At 44.1% G+C, this 24671-nt stretch overlaps 1 protein-coding gene across 4 annotated transcripts; it reads left to right on the top strand.

Moving 5' to 3' along the window:
- The first annotated feature begins 6197 nt into the window (after window positions 1-6197).
- bmpr1aa (bone morphogenetic protein receptor, type IAa) lies at window positions 6198-24655 on the top strand. 4 transcript variants are annotated; one of them, XM_034292753.1, is made up of 11 exons: window positions 6198-6429; window positions 15329-15485; window positions 15569-15671; window positions 17413-17512; window positions 17626-17722; window positions 17930-18068; window positions 18908-19100; window positions 19414-19711; window positions 19845-20020; window positions 21680-21810; window positions 22954-24655. In XM_034292753.1, exons 1-11 carry the CDS (start codon window positions 6354-6356, stop codon window positions 23077-23079), a joined length of 1596 nt encoding a protein of 531 aa, XP_034148644.1. In that variant the 5' UTR covers window positions 6198-6353; the 3' UTR covers window positions 23080-24655. The 4 variants fall into 4 exon arrangements, with proteins under 4 accessions (XP_034148644.1, XP_034148643.1, XP_019902855.1 ...); XM_034292752.1 differs by having other exon boundaries at window positions 15326-15485; XM_020047296.3 differs by lacking the exon at window positions 6198-6429 and adding an exon at window positions 14513-14534 and having other exon boundaries at window positions 15326-15485.
- Window positions 24656-24671: the final 16 nt, after the last annotated feature.

Genomic DNA, 24671 nt, shown 5'->3' with positions numbered 1-24671 from the left:
TCCTTCCCCCACACCAGCGCAGAGGAGGCAGGTTCATTTTACAGAGTGGGAGGTGGTAGGAGCATTGATAAGCTAAATTGAAAGGAAAGAAACCTAGTTTTTAAAATGTTAGCTTTATCACTTTTGCAATGATGGAGGCTAAATGTGTGTCTAGTTTTCATGGTTAAGTTACTTGTCTATTCAAAATGTTTATCCTATACCAGGGTTTCTGTTCAGCTTGGGGTAAGAATAATTAATAAAAGTGTACTCCGGAAAAATGTCTGTTCACTGCCTGTCATACACCCTGATTTTGCGATTCTCTCCCTCCGAGATGTCTTGGCAATATATGGCTGCATTGGAGAAACCAGGGAGTGAGGCCCTGTTGATTTGGGAAGATGAATGACAAAATCCTGCAAGTAGTCATACAGCTAATAGAAAAATTATATGCCGTTAGATAATAGCTTTTAAGAGGAATGTTATCCATATATGTTGTCATATTTTAGTGGACACATGAGAAGAATGTTGGCATGACCAAATGCACATGCTAACTGCCGCAAGCCCCAGTGTAGCCTATGTTTAGTTTAAGCAAAGCTGTACATATATAATTAAATACTGTGCGCACACTGTTGGTGGTCGGAGTAAATCTGAAGGTCTGAAGAAGTGTTTTATTCCTGCTGTAGAATTAATTGCTGCAAAGGGGTCAAATGATTGCAAAACAGTCACTAAAAATGAATCAGGACTCTTTAGTCAGTGTAAAGTGCACATGACTAGGCCTTACTAACGATGTCTGGGCTGGCATCAACCAGCACTTTGTTTTTCTCTGGTCTGGTAGGTTTCTTAAAATTATGTTGAAATGCAGGTGGGTGGGCTCTTGGGTGGCGCAGCTCTCCAAGGCACTGCATCACAGCGCTAAGTCACCCATCACAGTCTAGGTTCAAGCCTTAAGGATTGTGCCACTTGCCAATGTTTGGCTGAGAGTCCCATGAGGTGATAAATACTGGCTAGCATTGCATTTAGTGTGGCCAATCTTTGTCAGTAGGTTTTGCTTGACTCATTGGATGTTATTGACTTCCCTAAGCAGGACCATTGCTAACGGATTTTGTTAGTCAGGGGACCTCACACTTGATGATTTAGCTTACTTCCTGGTTTGGCAAACAGTGTGAAAAATGGGTAAGGCCACTAAATTGAGGAGGTAACCATAATGCACACTCCGACCAAAGAAATGCCTGCTGCCAAGTACCACAAAATAATCCAGACTGATGCAGAGGGACAATCTGAAATAACTGAGGATTTGATTCCCCTGGAGGCAAGTATGAAAATATGGAAGTAGGAAGTAATCATAAATAATGATTACATTTGTTTATTTGAAAGCATTCAAAGCTGTTATTTCCCAATCGTTGTCTTCATACCTTAGTGAGCTTTTACTCTAAACTCATATTTGGTTAGACCACTGGTGGAGGGACTAGGTCTTTCCTGACAACGCACCATCCAGTGTTCTGAAACCATCCCAGTTTCTTTATTATTTCCATCATTGTTGTCTCTGTCTCTGACCAAATGGAGTGATTTTACTCTTATCGGTTCACCTCTTCTCAGGACAGAATTTAAATACCTTTGTTAGTAGCGTTTTCTCAGTGTCGTTCTGCCTGTTGCTACTCCTTGGATTTCCAGCCCATTGAATTTCTCAGCATCCATTAAGTGGTGCGACCCAGAATTCCTTCCCCATGGGCATGACCATGCATCAGTGGTTCGTTATAAGGGTGGCTGTTTTATAGTGGTGGGACCGATGTTTCGCTTGACAATGCACCTTTTTATGTCTGTCCTCCTGATTTGAAGAGTGAACAACGAGCTGCCCTCCCTTAAAAGCTCCGAGACGCTTTCCTTGAATTAGGCTACCTTGGTGTTTATTGTTTTTGCTTTTTTTATGATTATTGCCCCGAACAATGACTGTGGGAATTGTAATGTAGTAGCTGGCATGTTAGCTAGCTAGCGAGTGTGTTCACTCTAGCTATTGTGCACATGCCGGCTTTATTGCACAAGCTAGTGATTAGATCTCCTTATCTTATTTGTTTCCGAAATAGAGACACATTCCTATTAGTATGTTTTCTGAAAGGAGCAACAATGTTACCGTAATTATTATGTATTTGTCTAAGATGCAGCAGAAACAAACTCAACCGTACAAATGGGGGCTAACCCCTATTCTGTTATTTGTTTCATTGAAAACATTAATGTAAACGATCTTCGTCGACAGCGGTCTGTACATAGTTATATGATAACCTACACAGCAACCCCCAGTAGTGGCTTGTGTCCAGTAAGGACTAATAACAGGTACAAATGTAGGTTGTTCGTTGTGCTCACGCACCATCCACCCAGTGCAGACTCAAGTGCTCCCAGACAAGTAGGGAATTGTTTTTTACTGCTAGTCTGCTGCCTCTGTCTCGGACAAGTCACAACAACTCCTCGCTGCGCAGTGTACATTAGCAGAGCTTCTGCTAGGAAGTCTGTACTCTGCAGTGAAAAGCCTTGACACCTTCACTGAGACAGGAGAGGGCAACAAACTCTTCAGCCTCTCAAACCAAACCCTTCTCTTTTAACCAAACCCTACTGCTCAATGTTAGTACCCTTTGATGGTTCTTTTTATAACTGCAAGTGCCCATCATAACTGTTTGGCTGTGGCCCGGCCGGTTACTTAACTAGTCAGTTCTCCTTTTGTTGGCTTCGGTTATCTTGGAGGGAAGCCGACTGCTAGCTGTTCTTTTGGGGTATAACTGATATAGTGTGTCTCCGTGTCAATCAGCCGACCAAGCAATTGTTGGTGTCTTTGCCTGGTTCTCTTCTTCTTTGGGGAAAGGATATGCATGTCAGGGGTGACTGCAAACACTTCCTGGCTTGGGGGCTCAGGTCAGGCTTTTCCTCTGCATGCCTCTTCATGCCTCCACTTGATAGTAGTAGCAACGCGCTCCCGGGACTGTTCCATAGTATTTCTGCATCGCGATGTGGTTAGGTGTAGACTAAGGTTTTTCCCCTTGGTTTGTCTCGTTATCGGTCTGCACGTCCATGCACGGAAGACGTGTACAATAATTAGTCATTGGAAGAGATGCAAAATGCTTGCTACCGTTCTCTTGATTACACTTGTTCCCTCTACCTTCCTCTCTCCCTCTTCATTCTCTCCACCCTATTCAACACGTGTGTGCGCACACACACACGCGCAGTGTGCCCTGCTGCTCTCCCTCTTTAAAGGTGCCTGTTTGGCTGTCTTGTCCCCCAGCCTTGAGGAAGCCTCCTTTGTTCCCTCATTACCCAGTCAGGGATGTGTGAAAAGTGGGGCACAGGTCGGGGCTCTTTGTCCCCCTCGGGCAAATCAAAAGTGACAGACACCGGCCCGCTCAGCCACTAATTTGCCCCCCCTCCCCCTCAGAACGGGCCCATCTCAGGACCACTAATTGCAGTGAGACGCACAGGCCTACAAGGGAACAGACACATCTCGTTATTAACGCTGGACGAGGCCAACCCTGGTAATTGCGGAACATCCTTCGACAAATAATTTGGCCGTGTTTAGCCGTTCTAGAGTAGCGTCGGCCTGAGCGGGTCGAGGGGTCAAGCCCGCAAAAGAACAAGAGGGCAAAGATGGACAGCGTACCCAAAATATTAGAATGAGAATGGGTAGAATAAAAAGGGTAGAACGGGTGAAAGAGCACGGTTTCGGCTTCTCGCGGGTTCTCGTCTGAAGCAGGTTGTCACCCGACATGTCCATTAAGTGTCAGAGTGACAGTGAATGCCCTGGTCTGCATTGTTATTGTCGTCCTCCCATCACCAAAGTTTAAGGTTAGAAGTCAGGCTTGTCACACATTAACCTTGGGTCCTTGTCGCTAGAAGCCCCCAGCGCTCCAAAATAGCCACAACGGTATCACAAATTTGATATTCTGCTTAGTTAAAAGACAGGACAGCAGGGCACCTTTCTATTACTTGTATTTGCTATCAGATACGTGGCTTTTCTGACTGCCGTGTGTCTGGCCAGAGGAGCTGATATAATCGGTTGGAGAGCCACTGCGGCAACATTTCGTTCTGGCACAGTAGGCTAACCTGTCTTTGGATTGAATACATTTTGCTCTGTCTGTCCTTTATTTGATTTGTCTGCCATTTTATCATTTTCAACTGGGCTTTTATATGACTAGCAGGATTGAGGACATAAACCCCTCTGGTAAAAAGTCATTTGTTATGTGGTGTTCCCCTATCATAGCTTTTTCCCTGTGCGGCTAGAGCCACGATGCCCCCACCAACACCATTGTTCCCTTTACCCGCCACAGTTCGATGTGTTTCCCCCCAAAGATGTGCTGAATTGCTCTGCCATTCTGATAAGATGCAGCCGAAGCCTCTCAAAGACCATGGGGTGTGGCTGTGAGTTTTGACCCGCAGCACACTCCAAACTCAGGCCATCGGCCCTGACAGGAGCATATGAAAAGCAGGTGTTCATGTATGAAGGAGGTTGATCTGCTCAACTTTCGAAATAGAAATGATCATATAATACTGATTCATAGTTTTTCTAACATTGCATTTTTGCAATGTGGAGCCGGCTAAGAAGAGCGAATGTCTCTTACTGACTGACTGATTGACTGACTGACCCCCCATGCCTGACTGATTGACCCCCTTGTTAAATAGCATAGTGGTTAGAGAAGCAGACCTGCAAACTATAGGTCCTGTGTTCCTATCTCCTCACAGGCGATGCGATGTACGCATTATGAATTATTCTGTATAGATGAGAACTTTGCTGGCTAAAACCTCCAGTGACTACATTATAGTAAGCCTGAAATAAAACAGTTGACAGTTAGAGTGCGTCAGTTTCTGATGGATTTTCAAAGTACGCATTCCTGCATGCGTTTTGGGTCAGGATAGAGAAACACATTTGATGGCTACATCATAGGCTACAGTTGTTGCGTTACAGTGAGCCTTAACTAAAACTGTATACGGTTATATTGAGACTGTTTCTGGCATGGAAAATGTCATCTTCAGTCTCGCTAGCAATTGCTCAATTCTTATGATTGTTCCAAGGAAGTTAGTAGATACTATTAAGCCAATTACTGGCTAACAAGCTGTTAAAACGGCCAGTGGCAAAAGCAGTACAGTTCATAGAAACAATTTATGGTAGAAGTAAACTTAATAAGAAATGTTAGTCAGTTTAACACAATCCTCAATGGAGTGACTGCTGAAACATGTAATGCCGTGGGGTAGTGGTTAAAGACAGTGCCTCTCATGTGGAAGACCTAAGCTCGAATCTATGGAGAGCATCAACGTTTATTAATTATTTCTGGTAGATTCCATTTTCACTTGATGAAAAGGTTAGTTATCGTCGTCTTTATTGATAGTTATTGTGTAAATGTCATTCACAAATGAAAGAAAGGGGTACATTGTTTTGCCATGAAAAAATAAATATTTAAATTTTCAATTTCATGAAATGAAATAGCTTTGGCCGAGTATGACGATTCCAGTAAGTTAGTAGATGCTGGTAAAGCCTATTACTGGCTAATAAGCTGTAATAAGCTAATAAGCTCAAGAGGGCAATACTTTCTATTGCAGTCCGGCTGAACTAGGCTCTTCTTTCTTTCTTTTTTTCTCTCCTAGCGGTGGTGTTTTACTAGGATCTTGAACCTACTAATCTATATTAGATCTGCTGATAGCGCTCCAAAAAGGAAAATATTAGCGGAGAGCAAAACAATGTATCCTATTGACTGACCATGCTTCCTCAACAGGACTGTCTTGCTTGCCCATTCGTACCCTGATATTATGACTTGACACCCATTGCTGGAGTCTGTCCACTGATGGACAGTACCGGAAGAAGAGATTATCCAATGGCTTTTTGCCTCATGGCATAGTCTGCACAGTCCTAAATGTTCATATGCCACAAATTAACTACTATTCTATAGAAATAGCTTTAATTAAAATGCACTTTTTAGAAAAATATTAACTGTTGTTTTATACATCAGAAAAACATTTATTTTATCAACGCTCTGTTCCCTGCTGACCTTAATTGTATATGGCATGGTGTTTAATTGTTGTAATATTTGATTATAGAAGAATACCTCTCTAACAATATCTTTGTTTTTTCTCTGATTCCCCCCCCCAGGGTTTCGGACAGAGAGAGTCAGTGAGAAGAAAGATTTGAAATACTTCATTAAAAAAAGAAAATCGTCAAGGCATCCTCCTTCATCCTTTTCAACCCCCCCCTCCCCCCCCCCCCGGTCCCTGTAACCCCACACTCACCCATCACTGGGGCAGGACTACTCTGCACCTCTTCCGCATGTGCTGTACCAGGAAGAGACAACACTAGGTGTCCCCTGCTGAGCACTCCCAGCCTAGTGTCCACAAGTTACTTTGCCAGGATGATGGGGCTTCCCTTTTACATGGCTGGCGTGGGAGTCTGCATACTACTGGTGATGAGGGCTGAAGGCATTCAAGGTAAGACTGGCTCCTCAATTAATGTTGCTAACCTTTCGAACATGCTGCATTTTATGGAAAGATCATTTGTTTCTCTGCAAGGCAGTCGTCTTGAACTTAATAACCATCTTGTTTTTTGCCGGACCGGGTAAGCGTAGCCGGCCTAGAAGAGCGTATGTCTCTTACTGACTGACTGTGTGAGTCCGTCCCTGACTGACTACCTCTTGTTAAATAGCGTAGTGGTTAGGGACGCGGGCTACGGAACAACAGGTCCTGTGGTCGACTCCCGTAACAGTCTAAACATTATGCCTGAGGTTCAGAATAGACAATAGGCTGTAACCATATGTAGCTACGTAATAGGAAGCCTAAAATAAAACAGTTCTGGTGGATATTAGGATTTGTTCAGGATGAACACTTCGCTACCTACACGATTCTCTCGTCTTTTCACTTGACAAAAGTCAGTTATCATCACCTATATTGATAGATACTCAATGGCATTCACGAATGGCTAATTAGCTGTTAAAACGGCCAGTGGTAAAAGAGGATTTGTTCAGAATAGACAAACTTCGCTTTCTACAACCTTCTGTAGCTACGGGAAGCCTAAAATGAAACTGTTTAGTGTAGTGATGGCCTAATGAGGCTTCATTAGCATTATTTTAGCAGCAGGATATTATGCTGGCAGCACTCAGATTTTCATTATCACAGTAAAAGCCATAATTGAAATGTCTAAGGCCATATAGTTAACAATCTAGTATATAAAAAAACAACAGACAAGAACAATATTGGAATGGACATTAAACATAAAATGACAGACTAGATTAACAGACTGGATTGTTAACTGTATCGCCTTATATAGTTCAAGGATGGCGTTTATTTTGTATTGCGGGCCGGCTGTACAAGGTTTGCCCGTTTTCCTATTGCTTAGAATTTTAGGTCGAATTTGTATGCTTTGAGAAGTGTGGAACGATAGAGTTTTTGCTGAAAGAGCAGTGGGACAGATTCCAACCCTATCTGCAACAGTGCGTTTGCATCGGTGGTAGTTTTTCTAGAGCTCTAGGGCACATTTTCAGTTTATAAAATAGCGTTGATTTTATATTTTCATATGCTGGATTCCAATTTACTAATTGTTCTTTGTGTGATTGCAAGTGAAACGCCAACAAGTCTTCAATCCAGTCCATCTGCCCATTTTGAATTTGGCGTCCATTACAGAAGGGACAGATATAAGACTTAACTGTAAAGTGAATACTGTTGAAAAGCTTGTCTATTGGTAACACATGGAGGAGGGGTATAGTAAACGCTCCCCAACAGAATTAGCGTAACGAGTTAGATAACTGCCTTTGTTTAAGCTCCCACCCTCGGTCCCTGGCCCCAACATGGAGAGATCACTATCATAAACTATCGGTGATTACAGTGAATTAGCTGATCGTCCAGGATTAAAACTACCTAGGTAAATAACATTAACAGAACCTCCACAAGGTCCTAACTGAGTGATAATGCAATAGCATTGTTCTGTATGCTAATCGGAGGGGGGGACCAAACCCCTTAGGCGCAGCTCACAGTCCTTTCTCCCAATTACCATGATCCCTGCCACTTGAAAAACCCTGATTTCTATATTTTTTTAAATGATGAACATTACTGTTTGGTTACTAAAGAACACTTTCCCCCTATGTTATACAACTGCGTCCCAGAAGTGCTTAATTTCCCTTCATTTTTCCCCCTAGATCAGACTGTTGAGTAGCTGTTGAATGCCCCAACATTGGATGGCTCAGCATGATGCTGTGTTGCTAAATTCAGCCTCATTTTATAAGATCATGCTATGTGATTGAATTCACACCTCCAGATACAGTGCATTTGGAAAGTTTTCTGATCTCTTTTTCCAAATTTTCTTTGGACGTAATTTATAATTGATTGAATAAAGCAATTTGGGCACAGAAATATGGGCCAATTTTATAAAAAAAAATAATAATCTCAGATGTCTCGTGTATATACAGCTCTGGAAAAAATGAAGAGACCACTGCACCCAATACCATGCGCCAATACCACGTTATGGAAACATTAAGTGTAACTCGATGTATTACTCTCCAGAGACACCTTCCAGGCAGAAAATTTTTTCTCTTGCTGAGTTCATTGCACTTGATGACCAGCCATAATGATAATGTGGGATTTTGATGGTAATAGTCATTTCTATGAGAGAATACTACCTTATTAAAGCTGCACTAGTTAGGATTTCTTTCAGAAAAAAAACCAATTACAGCATTTTGCAATTATTCACTGGTCAGAAAGCGGTTCTTCACCAACGCCCGATAGACGAGTTCTGAATAATAATATAATTACCTGTTCCCAAAAACATTGCTAACTCAGAGTTCAATGTTATTCTTAGGCTTGCTAATTTTAGCTTAATGTTCCTGGTTGCTTGCTATACAGAGCTTGTTTAAGTCTTTTGTGTCTTTGCAGTTTTCTTAGTGTATGCTGTAGAAGACCAGGGAGGAATTGGCAGTTTGTTGTCCTCATCTCTAGCTACGTGCTAATGACACACACACACACACACACACACACACACAGACACACAGTGAGTGTATACATGTGCCAAGTTTAAATATTTAGCTAGACACCATTAAAAATTTGGTTGAAATGTAGAGACCACTGCACTGATTTCTTTCCTTTACAAAAAAGTCAAAAAGGAAGGTTTTGAGTGAGGAACAGAAGGGTTAATATTAGGAGACTACTGCAAATTGAACACTTCTGTTTCTCACTCAAACTTTCCTTTTCAACTTTTTTGGAAAAGAAAGAAAAAGATGGTCTCTTAATTTCTTTTCCGGAGCTGTATATACATTGATCGGCCATAATGTCACCACTGACAGGTCAAGTTTTGTCAGTGGGTGGGATAGGCATATTAGATATTAGATATATTAGGCAGTAAGTGAACATTCTGTCCTTAAAGTTGATGTGTTAGAAGCAGGAAAAATGTAAGGATCTGAGGGACTTTGACAATGGCCAATTTGTGATGGCTAGATGACTGGGTCAAAGTGTCTCCAAAACTGCCGCCCTTGTGGTCAGTACTCCAAAACTCCCGGTCTGCAGTGGTCAGTACCAATCAAAAGTGGTCCAAGGACAAGGAAAAGCCGTGAACCAGCGCTTGGATCATGGGTGGCCAAGGCTCATTGTTGCATGTGGGGAGCGAGGGCTGTCCCATGTGTTCTGATCCAACAGACGAGCTACTGTACCTGAAATTGCTGAAAATCTTTTGAAAAAGTTAACACTGGTACTGATAGAAAGGTATAAGAACACAGTGCATCGCAGTATGTTGCGTGTGGGGCTGCGTAGCCACAGACCAGTCAGGGTGCCCATGCTGACCACTGTCCACTGCCCAAAGCGCCTAAAATGGGCACGTGAGCATCAGAACTGGACCACGAAGCGGTGGAAGAAGGTGGCCTCGTTTAATGAATCACGTTTTCTTTAACATGATGTGGATGGCCGGGTGCGTGTGTCGCTTGCCTTCTTTCCCATAGTGCATCCTGGTGCCATGTGTTCTCCAGGTAAGCTAGTGGAGGCTGTGTGGTGCTTTGGGCAATGATGATAATGATGATGATGCTGCGCACGCAAATTCAATTTGCGCACACAGGCCTCAACTATCACATTGGTTTTACATGGTTATGTTTGAGGTTGGGATGATAGTTATCTTTTGGTTCTGGGCTCTCGTAAAAGGGCCTTCGTTTGCCCCCCTCGTTGCTCCTACTGGCCTTCTGATCATGCCTGTTCACCCTGTCCTTCACAGACAGTGTCCTCACCCAGTGGCCATAAAGACACCCAGCGCCATAAAGACACAGCTCTCAGGATTGTAAAAGGTCACCTTTAACCATCCAATGAAATTTGAAGGCAAATATTCAGAGCTGATTACACTGAATGCTGAGCATTTTGTCAAACACACACAGGCTGATAAGAGGAAGGCGAGGCTGGTCCAAAAGTTGGGGAGGATGATTGATTTTGAGCTACGCTGTGTGAGACAAGTGTTGAAGTTATGACCTGGTTTTGTTATCAAAACCAGGTCATAAGCCCACGCTATTCTGTTGATTTGTCTCTGTTGCTTACCTTGTCCTCAGCATATTCTATTCAGTCCAACAGCACCTCCTCTGTACCAGTCAGGGCTAGGTTTGCCTCTCCTTCCTCTCCCCCAGAGCCACTCAGTCATGGTCGGCCGTGACCCGCCAGAGAACTCCCTGTGCCCCCACCACCCCCCCAACTACAGGAAGCTGTTGAACTGATTGTTGGCGCTCTGGGCTCCTTTTTGCACATTAACCGCTTCCTTTATATCGCTGTCAGTCGTTACAGGGGAAAAAGGCACTCCAAACATTCATTGTTCTCCGGAAATAATTCAATCCCACAAGGGAGGTTTTTCCTCTTCGGTTTTTCTGTTTTGTTTTTGTTTGCCACACTAGCGAAGGGAGGCAGTGTATGTCCCGGCATGTGCCAAGCTGGGTGTAGAAACTGGATAATGGTGCCTGTCAGGCTGGAGACTGCCAGGTAGCTGTGTTAGGAGCCACCTGTGCCGGTTCATAAACGCTCTTTTTCAGATTCACTTTTTGCTCCAAAGGTATCAACAACCTAATTAGAATTCCACATTTGTCTCACCTGGGGGAAAAGGCGCTTGTTTTATAGGTCCATGTGTTTTATAGGTCTAGTGTTTTTATTTGCTGTTGTTTTCCATGTGTGAGGAGTTTTTAATAAGCATGAGACTGTAGCAACTAGTGAAATACCTTTTCAAGGTACTCAACTGTTGCCAAGGAACAAGGTTTATTTATTAAACTCCTTGGGAAGTTTTCCAATAACACTAAAAAAAAATATATTTGAACAGATTCTCCAGTGTCTTAGCCTTGTAGTGAGGAATGTGAGCAGATTGGATTGAATTTGTGGTGTTGAAAGGTGCTTTGGAAGTGGAGGTTACAGCAACACTGTACATGCCAAGAGCTGATTTGGTAACAGCTGCTCTCACTTCTATTATCATCAGCACAAACCGGAGGAGCAATGTGATATGTGTTAATATCATCTTTCTAGCCCATTGCCGTTGTGGAAGTGATGATGGAGCTGAAGATTGAGCCACCGAAGTAGATAAGTCACTTGTTTGTAGGCCTCTTTAAAAGGCACATGTGTTTGGAAAACAAGGTTTGCTTGCTTGTGGATGAACTCTAATTCAAACTAAAGCTCAGAACAAGTTTTGAAAATGGTCTTGGGTCACTTTGGGGGCTCTTTTTTGGGGGGATGGATTTTTTCTGGAATGTTCACACCACACAAAAATGTAGGCAATATCCCCATACGTGTCAGTTTCTTTCAGTTTCGTCCACCTCGAGCTGTACTGTAATTTCAAGCAGTTTCCCTTACCGTCTAGGTCGATCTCCAAGGTTGTTGAGAAACATGACATTTGATAGTCTCTGGGGTTTGTTGCTGTGAACAAATGCTAGAACAACCAGTCTGGAACACCATTTAGGTCCTGGTGCTGCACCGCTGTAGCTGGATCTGCAGGCCCTTCTAGAGCCCTGCATTCCATTGCCTGTAGATGATGTTGCTCGTTAGCTCTGCAGTGTGCTGGCCCTTTAAGACTGCAGCATGTGGCTGGCCGGGGTTGGAAAGGCTCATTACTGGGGGTGCTCTGCCAGACCTCAGACTCCGCCGTGACTGGCGGCAGAATTAAGCACACATGTGGAGGCAGGGAGAGCAGCAGCCGCCATTTCCCGCCCCTCTGACAAGCCGCTGGTCTTCGTCCATCATGGACCCTGGCCAATCACAGGTCTACCAGTTGGGGGTGGGGGGAGCAAGGTACTTTGCGTCTTCACCAGCTTTGCCTGGTCAAATAAATAACTAAAGGGCCTCAAAGCACTTTTGGGGGTCCGCTGGTGAACTTTTAAATCTTGTTTTGTCAACTCTGCTTTCTCCGTGGACTGCAACGAGAGAGGCCTCAGAGCCCACAGTGACTGCTGTCATTTTTTTCTCTCCAGAGTTTTATGTGCTTACTCAGGGCTATCAAAGAGGCTTTCATCACCTCATCAAAGCATCCAGGGACCTCCTGATTCCCTCTCCACCATCACTCAGACATGACTCAAGCCAGTGGAGACCCAGCAATGCTCCCAGACCCACAGTGAAAGAACACAGTGCGAGAGGGAGTAGGAGAGTGTGTGGGAGGAAGAAGAGGGAGAGACATCTACCCTGGATTTCTGGTTTCTATTTGGGGCCGGGCCCGTTTGATCCAGTTCCAGTCTGCTGTGTGTTCTAAGTTTCCACACTGCCTCCCAACACCGCTCCGTGCCAATCTGACATCGCCAAGGGACAGCCCAGTTCAAACTGGGCCCTAAGCCATGCCACCACTTAAGGGTTGTTTATTACTGGAACCATTTCATATATTCTTTTGATTGAACCTCCAGTGTGTATTATCAATGGCAAGAGGTCCAGACGCTCCGCCCCCCTTTTCAGAACTTTGCTTCTTTGGCTCATACGTGTGTAGCCTTCTTGACGCGTGTGTGCCTGTGTTTGATGGATTCAGAACACCGAAATCTGAGTCTGTTCCCACCCCCCAGAGAGTGTTGGTCCAAGTGCTTGGCTGGGACTCTGGAGTCCTGTAATCTGCCCCCCCCCCTTCCACTGATAGAAGGCAAGCTTCAAAGGCCCTGGTTCACAGCTTCTGGGGCTGGCCCGGCTATCTCACCGCAGCACAGCTCAGCCTTCCATTAGCTTTATTTTTTCAGGGTGTTGCCGTTGGTTATGCTACCGATAGCCCCTGCTATCCTTGTTTGTACAACAAATTAGTGTTTGTTCTGTGCCCCGAGGACCATAGCTTTGGTGATACGGCTGTGAACTCACAAACCCCCTGCCACAGTGATTTCTCTCCTGCTCTGGTCGGGTTCATAAATCTGCTTTCGTGAAACGTGCTTTTAGTGTTGACACATTAATGATGACTGTAGTGACTCACTGGCCTGGTTGTCTGTACTTTAACTGTTACATCTTAGTGAAATGTTCTGGTCTGTTTTTTTTGTTAAAATTATAGAATGTTGTGGTTGGTTTTATAAAAAAATTAAAAAAAATTAATAAAAAGGATTTAAAATCATTTTGGTGTTCATTTGAAGCTAACAGAACCCAAAACCAAGTTGTGAGTGGCAGATTTTTTGGACTGCTGCCCTCTGGGGTTCAGTGACATTTCCGAGGAAATTCTGTGGCAGTACTTAAACTGAAGTATTCATCGAAGTAGTAGTATGTGCAGAAAAACAGGCTAGGTGACGTCAGCAGGCCGCTGACTCTCTTCCGTACACTGTCGGTGTACAAATTCACTGTTAAAAGCAACTGAAGCCCAACAGAAGCTCTTATCTCTCTGTACTCCTTTTAATGGTGATTTACCAATAGGATTACTTGGAGAACGCAGGCTGAATTAAGAATCACCAGGGCCATTTGTTGTAAAGTGGGGGAGGGAGGGAAAAAAACCTGAGAAAGACAAGCGCTACAACCCAGTAGAGAGTTATGGGGTCTAAGAAAGGAATGCAGAGACTGAGACGGGGTGGTGGGGGGGTGGGGGGGGGGGGGGGTTAGCCTGCCGTGTCGCTGCACTGCTGCCTAGACGTTTCAGAGTGTAGGCTTGCCGGTGATTAGCCCTCTGTAGACATGTCTGAACTAGAGCAGGCTCGAGTCACGTCACGCTCTGGAGGAAGTGCCCGCAGCCGGGCCGCGCGCTGCGCACAGACCTCACTTTGTGCTCCGCGCTCAGACTCACCGGAGCCCCACAGCCCAGGTTCACTTCTGGGGCGGGGGGGGGGACTTGAGCTAACTGAGCGGATAAGGCATGTTTGGAGGGGGATAGGAAAATAAGTAGGGGGCAGAGAGAGCTGTCGGGAGGGGGGAGAAAGGAGACGCCCCGGAGGAGGTAGAAGTCCCGGGGAAAAAAAATATAAGGCTAGGGATACGTGAAAGAGAACAACAGACAGAAGGCCAACAGGCTGTGGAAAGAAGAGAAGGGCAAGAGGTGGAGTGATGGGGAAAGGGAGGGAGAGGAAAGGAGATCAGGAGAAAGGGCATGAGAAGAGTTGGAGGGAGGCGCAGACGTCAATGCGGGGATAGGATTCTCACAGACATCAGACGTAACATTTAAAGTAGGACAGGAGACTTAACCTAATATTAGTGTGCTTCTCCGTCAGATATCCTCTCTCTGACCTTGTGTCCATTGTGCAATGTGTCTAACCTTAATGACCGGCTCCTTTAACGTGTCTGCAGATTTTTGTTGCAGATGCCCTTTTCCAGACGCCTTTGATACAGAACAGGCTGCCCTCTCTGCTACTATAACCACTGTGATCTCCTATTGGTAGTGAAAGTTGGTCGCGTACCAACCCCTGCCTTTATTATGAACCGCACCACTTAATAGCCATCGTGTATATTACATTTGTCTTTTTCTATTAGAGTTTGACATTTTGGATTCAGCGTCACATTGGACAAGCGTGTTAATGAGGTGCTGAGTGAAGGACAGAGTTTGGCTTGGCCCTCCTACAGCAGTCTGCTGTGCTCACCCTCACGCGTTGACTGAGTATAAATAGCCTGTGGCCATATATGGATCAGCTTCATCACATGAACACAGAGTCACGGCCCCGAACAGACCGCTCTGAGGGAAGCTAATGGAAGACTTATGAAAGCAACCTCTAAGGCTGCTGTGATTACAATGACAATCTAGTATTTTAGGGCTGTAATTGTTTGACCCAGTTTTGTTGTTGGAATGGAAATGACATTGCCCAGTGTGTTTACCAACAACAGCGAGGTGAGTGGTAATGGCTGAAGTGTTTTCCCAAGGGGAGGCGGGGTTCCCCAGACGGATGGGGATGATGAGATGGATTGTGACGTTTTACCTTTCATTATAATGCAACCCTCACCGTGCCGGTTTCTGTCCACCCAGCAGGTCAAAACCCAGACCACATGCTCCATGGCACCGGGCACAAGCACGAGTCCAGGAAGCCTGGGGACGACGCTACGTTGGCACCGGAGGACGCCGCCCGCTTCCTGAGCTGCTATTGCTCTGGCCATTGTCCAGAAGACCATGAAAACAACACCTGCAAGTGAGTGACTAACAAGGCACCCTGTGATCAACGCTGTATATTCCCAAAGTTAACTGACGTGTGTGTGTGTGTGTGTGTTGCAGGACAAATGGTCAGTGTTTTGCCATTATAGAGGAGGATGAGAATGGTGAGGCTATTCTGACTTCGGGTTGCATGAAGTATGAAGGCTCACGTTTTCAATGCAAGGTAAGTGTTTATTTAATGATTCACATTTAGCGGCCTGTAAACTGGTCACTTCTCTGAGATATTTGCTGTGTTCGTCCCAGAACTGGCCATGGTGTAGGCCCAACAGCACTGCTCCACTTTAAGAGCACTTGTCTTCAGCCAAAAACCACCCACTTCACTGGTTTTAGTACACTACTTTCTTTGGATTCACGCTCATTTAAAACATGGCAGGACAATATTTTTTTACATATTTTTTTTTACCAACAGATGGCTGGTTCAGGGTCATTTCATAACTGTCTCCAGAGGTTTCCTGTAGGTTGAATTTACTAATGAAAGTTATTTTTTGGGATCGCAAATGACATGGTCATGCTACTTAGCTAGCTAGCTAACAATCCTTTTTTTTATTTTTTAAATTCAGTGTTTAAGTGTTTTCCAATTACTGCAACAATACCATGAATATCAGTTTGATTTTACTCCTGACAAACCAGACAGGCCTTTGGAATGTTAGGAAATCTGAATTTGTTTGTAGAAGCCTGTTCAGTTACACCGCAAATAGTGTCATGTTACATTCATTGTGTTGCAATGAGTGGAGGAGTATCAGGGAGGGCTGTAACGGTGATGCCTTTAAGATAGGCGCAGGGACTCGAATACATTTTAATATATTTTCAAAAATAAATAGCTGGTAATGCCTCTAGAATAAAATAAGAATCAAGTCATTAAGCTGAAAATGCATATATATGAGGATTTTGTGTTTAAACGAGAGCCTTTACACGTTTTCATCAGTTATAGTAATTTTTTTATGCTTTTATTGTTTAATGAGGTGAATTTCATGAGGAGCTAGTTCTAACAATGGCAGGTGTTTGTATTGATAAACCAACATTGCAGAATTGTCCCGCTTCTTTTAAATCTCCATTGACAGCATTTAGATTTTCCAGCAGAAGTGTTGATAAAACGTTTACTGCATGTCATCGTTGCTTGACTAAAGTATCCTATGCAGCTGCTAACAACTCATATGTTGGCACATCTAACATTATGCTTGTGTCAGTAGCCCCAGTGCAACAACACCGTAACACAAAGAAACAACTCTGTCTACCCGATGAATTCAAGCAGCCTTTAACATCTGTCTAATTGGGCTAAAGAAATGACAAGAGCAGTGGGTGTTTGTGTATAGCCACAGACAGCCGCCCGTACTCTTTGGTTGTGAATAGAGGGTTTCAAAATCTTCTAAGGTGCTTGTGCCGCATTATGAATGTTCCTCCTACTTATTTCAGCAAACAAGTTGTACCCACACTATATGATGGTAAAACAATATTTGTACCATGTTTACATATTAGATTTCATTTTAGATTGTACTCTTGTCAGGCATTATTTATTTTGAAACTAAGAACTGATTCAGTAACTGTTGACTAAAATATTTGACGCTGAACCGAAACTGTACCAAACCGTGACCCTCAAATAACACTGGGCGGGTTATCACAACACTGGTGTGGTGTCATATTGTTTGTAAAATGTTGGCATTGTGACAATACTACCCTGAAAATAATCATGTTTCCGGGCTCCTTCCGCTGTGTGTGCAGTGAAGTGGCACCCCTTTCGGCCCTCAACAGTTTGCTCAGTTTGCGTTTCTGTGTTCAATGTCATGAACCATTCTACTTAACACCTGTTGAATATTCTTTGTTATTGACGTCAGATTCCTTGTTATTCAACAGCTTGTAAATTCGGTGCCACAGCAGACGTAAGTCATGTAATTGAATTGTTTCAGGATTCTCCCCGGGCTCAGCCGAGGCGAACCATCGAGTGCTGCCAGACAGACTTCTGTAATCAGGATCTGCAGCCCACGTTACCTCCCCCGATCGACCCTGGTGAGGCTCCCGGCCGACCGCCACTCTGCTCCTGAAGATGGCTCAAGTGGGGTCTTTTAATGTCATCTGGTTCAAAGATTTTCTTTCATTTAGGGCATTTGTTTTCTTTCCAGGTTCCTACTTTGACAGTGCCCACTGGCTGGCGTTCCTCATATCCATGACTGTGTGCTGCTGTACTCTCATCTGCATCACAGTGGTCTGCTACTACAGGTAGGAATAGCACTTACTCTGACCGAGGTATTTAGTGTGAGCTACAGCTTCCTCGTGACTAATAAGTTATTGAGCCTTAAGTTAGTCAGCATTTCTGTAATTACTCCTGTGGGTTTGTGAGTCAGAGTGTTGCCCCATCACTGGGCTCTTACTGTGGTCTACTCAAGCTGCAGCATGTGTGACCTGACGCATCTGTTTCCCTATCAGGTACAAGTGGCAGACCGAGAGGCAGCGGTACCACCGGGACCTGGAGCAGGATGAGGCCTTCATCCCCGTGGGAGAGTCCCTCAAAGACCTCATCAACCAGTCCCAGTCCTCTGGCAGTGGTTCTGGGCTCCCCCTGCTGGTACGGACACCTCACTACACAGGGAGGGGCTTTGAAGCATGTGACCTGGGTGGATTGTGGTTTGGCTGTAAAACAGTATTCTTAGAATGTGGCTTGTGCCTTCATGGAAAGGGACTGGGAGACTAGGGGGCAGTTGTAGCTGTTTGACCTAGGCCAGTCATGTTTTTATGTAAGCCAAATACAAACCAGGGACATCCATATGTACACAAGCCGATTTAAATTTTAGGCAAACGTATTAGAGTTACAAAAGTCGTGCTAGTTTAGATTCTAGATCATTCATGCTTTTACCAATGCAAAGTAATTTTGTGTGAACCTTCTGAGCTGGGAGAGAACCTAAACTGGTGTGCACTGTTTCATCACTCTAGCTCCTGCCAGGTCTGAGAACTACATTTAAAAAAAATGCACATTGGCCCCGAATGTCCCATAAACAGCTGTGTTTGTGTCTATTTGGTCCCTGCTAGTGTATGGTAGGTGGTGACATTTTAAATAACACCATTGGTCTCACTAAGAATTTGCCAGGTGTAATGGGCTCATCTTGACCTGCGTGAGGCTCGGTTTGACCTGCGTGAGGCTCGGTTTGACCTGCGTGAGGCTCGGTTTGACCTGCGTGAGGCTCGGTTTGACCTGCGTGAGGCTCGGTTTGACCTGCGTGAGGCTCGGTTTGACCTGCGTGAGGCTCGGTTTGACCTGCGTGAGGCTCGGTTTGACCTGCGTGAGGCTCGGTTTGACCTGCGTGAGGCTCGGTTTGACCTGCGTGAGGCTCGGTTTGACCTGCGTGAGGCTCGGTTTGACCTGCCATGTTATATGATGTTCTATGCATTTACCGGTGTGTATTTTAGGTGCAGCGTACCATCGCCAAGCAGATCCAGATGGTTCGTCAGATCGGCAAGGGCCGCTATGGTGAGGTGTGGCTGGGTCGCTGGAGGGGAGAGAAGGTGGCCGTTAAAGTGTTCTTCACCCGAGAGGAGGCCAGCTGGTTCAGAGAGACTGAGATCTACCAGACCGTCCTCATGAGACACGAGAACATCCTTGGTAAGCTTTGTTACTTTCATCGCTGACCTGCACTGGGTGACAGATAGCCCTGTGGTTAAACTGTGAGAAAGAACCCAAAATCCATAGCCGACATGGTGTTGATGTGCCCTTGAGCCAGGCGCTTAGCCGGAATTGCTCTGGTAAGTCACACTGGATAGGAATGTCTGTGAAATCACAATGTAAAAATGTACTGTAGAAGAACTGGGTCCTTCTGCAACACCGCAGTCATGCTTTCAGTTGATCTAAAAAATAACTCTATAGTCTTGCTACCACTCATCATAACACCAAACACCCTTCTCCCTTTCATCTGCAGGTTTCATTGCAGCAGACATCAAAGGTACTGGGGCCTTCACCCAGCTCTTCCTCATCACCGACTACCACGAGAACGGCTCCCTGTACGATTACCTGAAGTTCACCACGCTTGACACTCAGGGCCTGTTGCGGCTGGCCTACTCTGCCGCCTGTGGCCTCTGCCACCTCCACACGGAGATCTACGGCACCCAGGGCAAGCCTGCCATCGCCCACCGAGACCTGAAGAGCAAGAACATCCTGATGAAGAAGAACGGAACCTGCTGCATCGCCGACCTAGGCCTGGCCGTCAAGTTCAACAGGTGAGACCGTGCCGAGTTCTGCAGTCCCCAACACGACCAGCGTTTTCAATGACTGACGTTCTTCTGAACGGTTGTCTCGGGAGGAGCTTAGTCTGTTTCCACCGTGATTGTGAATTTCTGTTGTCGTCCGTAGTGACACCAACGAGGTGGACGTTCCCATAAGTACGCGGGTGGGAACCCGGAGGTACATGGCCCCTGAGGTGCTGGACGAGAGCCTGAACAAGAACCACTTCCAGGCCTACATCATGGCTGACATATACAGCTACGGCCTCGTCATCTGGGAGATGGCCCGTCGCTGCGTGACAGGAGGTACGTACGCCTGCTGTGCCACTCCAGTCTGGACATACATCCTCTTTCATGGGCTTCTTTATTATCCGCATTGTAGAACAATATTGAAGACAACAACACTATGAAATAACACTCATTCGATCATGTAACAAAAAAAAAGATGATTCAGAGTAACCACTACTTCATGACGACTTCATGCAGAGCTGGGTGAATGGTGAATAATTTGAAGGGGCTACAATGTGGAATGTATTTTCATATGTTTAACGCATTTTTTGGGTTGCAACATGATTCCATATTTGTTATTTTATAGTTTTCACTATTATTACTCACTTTAAAAATAAATACCCTTGTGGAAGTGCCTCCAAACCTTTCACTGGTACTACACATGCGTACGGGCATAGTGTAGTCATTAATCCACACGCAGTAATTGTGTACATTTTCCAGACCAGTCACTATGGAAACCAGTAATATTGTTAACATTTGACTGGTCGTAAAGAGAACTATACATTAGGGTTGCGTGATATTGGAAATAACTGACATTGCGATATTTTGTTTTTCTGCAATATATAATGCGATATGAAAAAACAGAGGATGTCTTAAAGAGCTTTGGCTATCAACCTGACAGTATGTATCCTTAATTCTTCCCCAGCCCCAATTTATGAAACTTATGAACATTTTAATATTTCAGAACAGGTTGCTAGGTAATAATATGGAATAGTATAGCAATAACAACAGTAGTAAAATAGAATGCGCAACTGGCCATAACTTAACAACTACAAGATGCTGTCTGTGGCCAAAGCACTGCAATCTGGTCCACTTGCTCAGGGCAGCAGCCTTCACCATGTTCGTGGCATTGTCTGTTATAATACAGACTAGACGACTCTCATCTAGTCCCCAATCAGCTAAAGCTTCTCCCATCCCTGTTGCGATGTTCTCACTTGTATGAACCTCTGGGAAAATGCAGTTTCCCAACAGCAACTTTTCAGGTGGATGTCCTCATAAATGAAGTGTACGGTCAGACTTATGTAGGGCTCCGTTGTCCGGCTGAACCACAATCTGTTGTTGCTGTTTCATATTCCACTTGTGACAGCTCGGTTTCAACTTGTGTCTAGCATTTCTCTTAAAGCTCTGGGATGGCAACTTGAGAAAAATAGTTGTGTGATGGCATTTTCAAGGAAACGAATTATGTTTTTAAAACCCACTTTGGTAACCATGTTAATTGATACCATGTCTTTAGCGACGTGAAATATTTTTGGATCTGTGATTCTGTCAACATCTTCCTGTCTGTAGCCGAAATGTGTCCATATAATTGACAATGCATTTCTTTTTGCAACCAAATTCTCTATTTCAGCCTTTTTTGCCCATCAACCACGTGCAGCAACGAACGCAGTGTATAAAAAAAATAATAATTATAATTAACTCTGTATCCAATAGCCCATAAATCAGAGTAAATTACGTTATATCAGACCGATATAATGCTAGTTTTCCATTTGAAAAAAATAAATAAATATTGATATACGTTCCCCTTACTAAATCGCACGTTCTATGATGTGACTATTGCGGATGCGTACATTGCAATGTCGATGCTGAAACGATATATTGTGCAGCCCTACAACACATGCAGTAATGTTGAACCACTGCTTTCCTCTGCCCCTGTTTATACAACCATCTGTGTGTCAGGCATAGTGGAGGACTACCAGCTGCCCTACTATGAGATGGTGCCCTCAGACCCGTCCTTTGAAGACATGCTGGAGGCGGTGTGTGTCAAAGGGCTGCGGCCCACCGTGTCCAACAGATGGAACAGTGATGAGGTGAGTGGGGGCTTTGACTGAACGAGACCTTCACTTTGTCTTGGATATCCAAAACAATATGTTGGAATTAATGTATCTATAAGAAATGTGGTCTCCAACTTCTGAATAAATCCTGGATTTTTCGATGTTGCAGAAAGTTAAATTTTTGTTAAAAAATGACATGGGCGAAATTATTGACAACTGGGAGTTATTCTTTGTTTTCACAACCCCCCCCCCAAGTGAGATTATCAGCTCTAAATATGTTTTATTTGCCATTGAAATCTGGACATTCCTTTCTCTTGAAACAGTTCCATGTGTGTTTTGTGTAGTTTATGGGTTGGAGAGTTTGAGTTTGAACAGAGAGTGGTTTGGCATGGTTTAACATGACTCACCAAAACACGTTGATCATCTGCTGATTTCATGATCTCTTGAACACATTCAAGGCTCTTAGTGTCTGAGGGAGCAAAGAGTCCACACAGTGTTACTGTGTGTCAGCCATATTTGACTGAAGGTAGGCCGTCTGAACTATAAATCTGTCTGAGAACCTAGGAGGACTCTACTGCTTAATGAGACATAAAGTCTTATTGAACTTGAAAAAGATAAATGTTATGTGGACACATTTAAATGGCCCTGCATTTAAATTGGCAGGTTGTGGTACTGTGGGTCTTAAATGTGTGGAGGCATCATTACATCACTGTTTTAGAGTCTCAAGTGTTCAACAGTGTCCAAATGGTGGGTTTGCATTGAAGGTTGTCATCCAGGAAAGCATATAAAAGCACCAAGGAATGGTTAAGACTCCAGATGTTAATCACTTCCTCAACCTAATGCATGATCTGGAAACAGCAGGTATAGGGCTCCCTTCAAACATCTGAGGTATTGGAGCAGTTAGTGTAGCTTTTATTTTCACCAAAGGCTGTGGAACCTAGTTCTAGCTCTCGGTCGTCTATATTTTTGTGAATGTCATTGTTTTTAATTTGTTTAATATAAATTCCATGTGTTTTTGTTTTTTTAAGAAAAGTGCAAAGGTTGTCCTATTTAGTTCCAGCAATTGGACCTCATAGGAAAGCATTTGAATTCAGTAGACCTAAAACCTGCAGATGTAATTCTGTTTACATAGTGAAGATTTTAATTATGCTCAACTCCTGAAACTGTTTTTTTCCTTAGTGCCTGAGGGCTATGCTCAAGCTGATGTCTGAGTGCTGGGCCCATAACCCCGCCTCACGCCTAACCATCTTACGTGTCAAGAAGACCTTGGCTAAAATGGTGGAATCACAGGACATCAAAATTTGACACCACCCGCCCCCCCCATACTCAACACACCCTGACCGAGAGCCACAGCTCCAGCGAATCCTAATGTCATGATGCTGAATGTCACCTCAGAAGACAGGGGGAGGGAGAAAAAGGACCCTGTCACAGGGCCATAAGCCTCAATATCCTTGAATCTGTGTCGCCACGATGGACTGACACTCCTGCCAGAGGGGTGTTTTGGCAGTTTAGGTTCCCTCTCCCCCAATCTCCCCGGCAAGAGGCGTTGTTGGTCGTAGGTAGCAAAGATTGATGCTTTCTGTGAAAGCCAAAAAATGACTGTGTGAGGAGGGGGAGGACGCTCCTGCTACAGTGTTGATGGACAGTGATGGAGGGACACTAAAGACACTTCACACCAAGACACTGCCCTTGCAAGCACCACCATCCTGCTAATTATTGTTCCTTTTTAACGGTGTTTTATGCAAAGTTTTTTTTCTCTCTTTAGGACAGTCTTCTCCTGCCATATTGAATTATATCTTTCAACTCTAAATAGAGTAATTACGAAATAAGGTACTATAATTATGTGAATTTAATATGAAAATGAATTGTATCGATGGATGCAGTGCCTACAAAACGAAAAACAATATGCTGCAATGGTATTCACGTCCAGTGTGCTTCAAACGCTACCTGCTTCAAGAGCTACGAGCAATTCAGGCAACCAATGACATTGTTAGAGGGAAACATGACTTGCCTTAAATCAACGACTTACTGTGCTTCCTACAACAAACCACATCTCAATGACCTTGAAAAATCCCGCTTCTGTCTCATTTGTAACAAAAGACTTCTGAGTGAGAAATATTGAACTGAGTCATATTCTGAATGAAATGTGTGATTAGGAAGTCAGTCTGTCTTCCGTCCTATCTCTACACTTATGCCTCTCTTCACATTTTGTTCTATCGTCTATATACCGTAGCTAGGTCTTGTGGGAGGAAAGTTAAAAACATTAGACTGGCATTCTGCTTCTGCCCTTCTGTTCTACAGCCATGAAGCTTCAGGGCCATGTAGCGTTCACATGAATTGGACAAAAAAACGACTTATCTGACCGTTCACCTGTTCCTGCTCTTTACTAAGTCTTTCCCTCCTGCTCTTTTATTCTGCTATTGCTTCTAATTCCATGTTGATTTATTGATTTATAGTATAAATGTGGCCTACTTTCATATTGCCAAATGTACTGAGCAGTAATTAAAGCTTGTTCATTGCTAATGCTCTGAGCAGTTGGTTAGTGATAATTTGTCTTCCAGGGTAATCCCCAAAAAAACGTGAGTGGTTTGTAGTAATGCTCGCAAGAAGTCCCATTTAGGTCAGAACATTTGATATTTTATTAAGTTAAAGTTCAATGATATATCTTGCTCTATTCTACAGTGAAATACATAATTACATGTGGTAAAAATTGTAAAACGACATTAAGGCCTGTATTGCCAATGAAGACTGTGTTGATCCATCACGCTTCCTCAGGTGTAGGTGACACTGCCAAATACAGATTGAACAGTTGAGACAAGATGTGAAACGTTTTCTTCATATTGTTATTAGGGACACAAAGATATATATACAAATGGGTGGGTTTCCTCGTCTATTAC

Source organism: Esox lucius, chromosome 6, assembly GCF_011004845.1.
Source record: "Esox lucius isolate fEsoLuc1 chromosome 6, fEsoLuc1.pri, whole genome shotgun sequence".
Classification (NCBI taxonomy): Eukaryota; Metazoa; Chordata; class Actinopteri; order Esociformes; family Esocidae; genus Esox; species Esox lucius.
Note: the sequence above shows the minus strand (reverse complement) of the source record. Positions and strands in the feature narration are given on the sequence as shown.

Excerpts from the sequence above, each read along its gene's own strand:
- bmpr1aa (XM_034292752.1), top strand. The coding sequence starts at position 6,354 with ATGATGGGGCTTCCCTTTTACATGGCTGGCGTGGGAGTCTGCATACTA. Across the intron at positions 17,723-17,929 it reads ACAGTGGTCTGCTACTACAG|GTACAAGTGGCAGACCGAGA; the intron begins GTAGGAATAGCA and ends TTTCCCTATCAG. Across the intron at positions 19,712-19,844 it reads CTGGCCGTCAAGTTCAACAG|TGACACCAACGAGGTGGACG; the intron begins GTGAGACCGTGC and ends TGTCGTCCGTAG.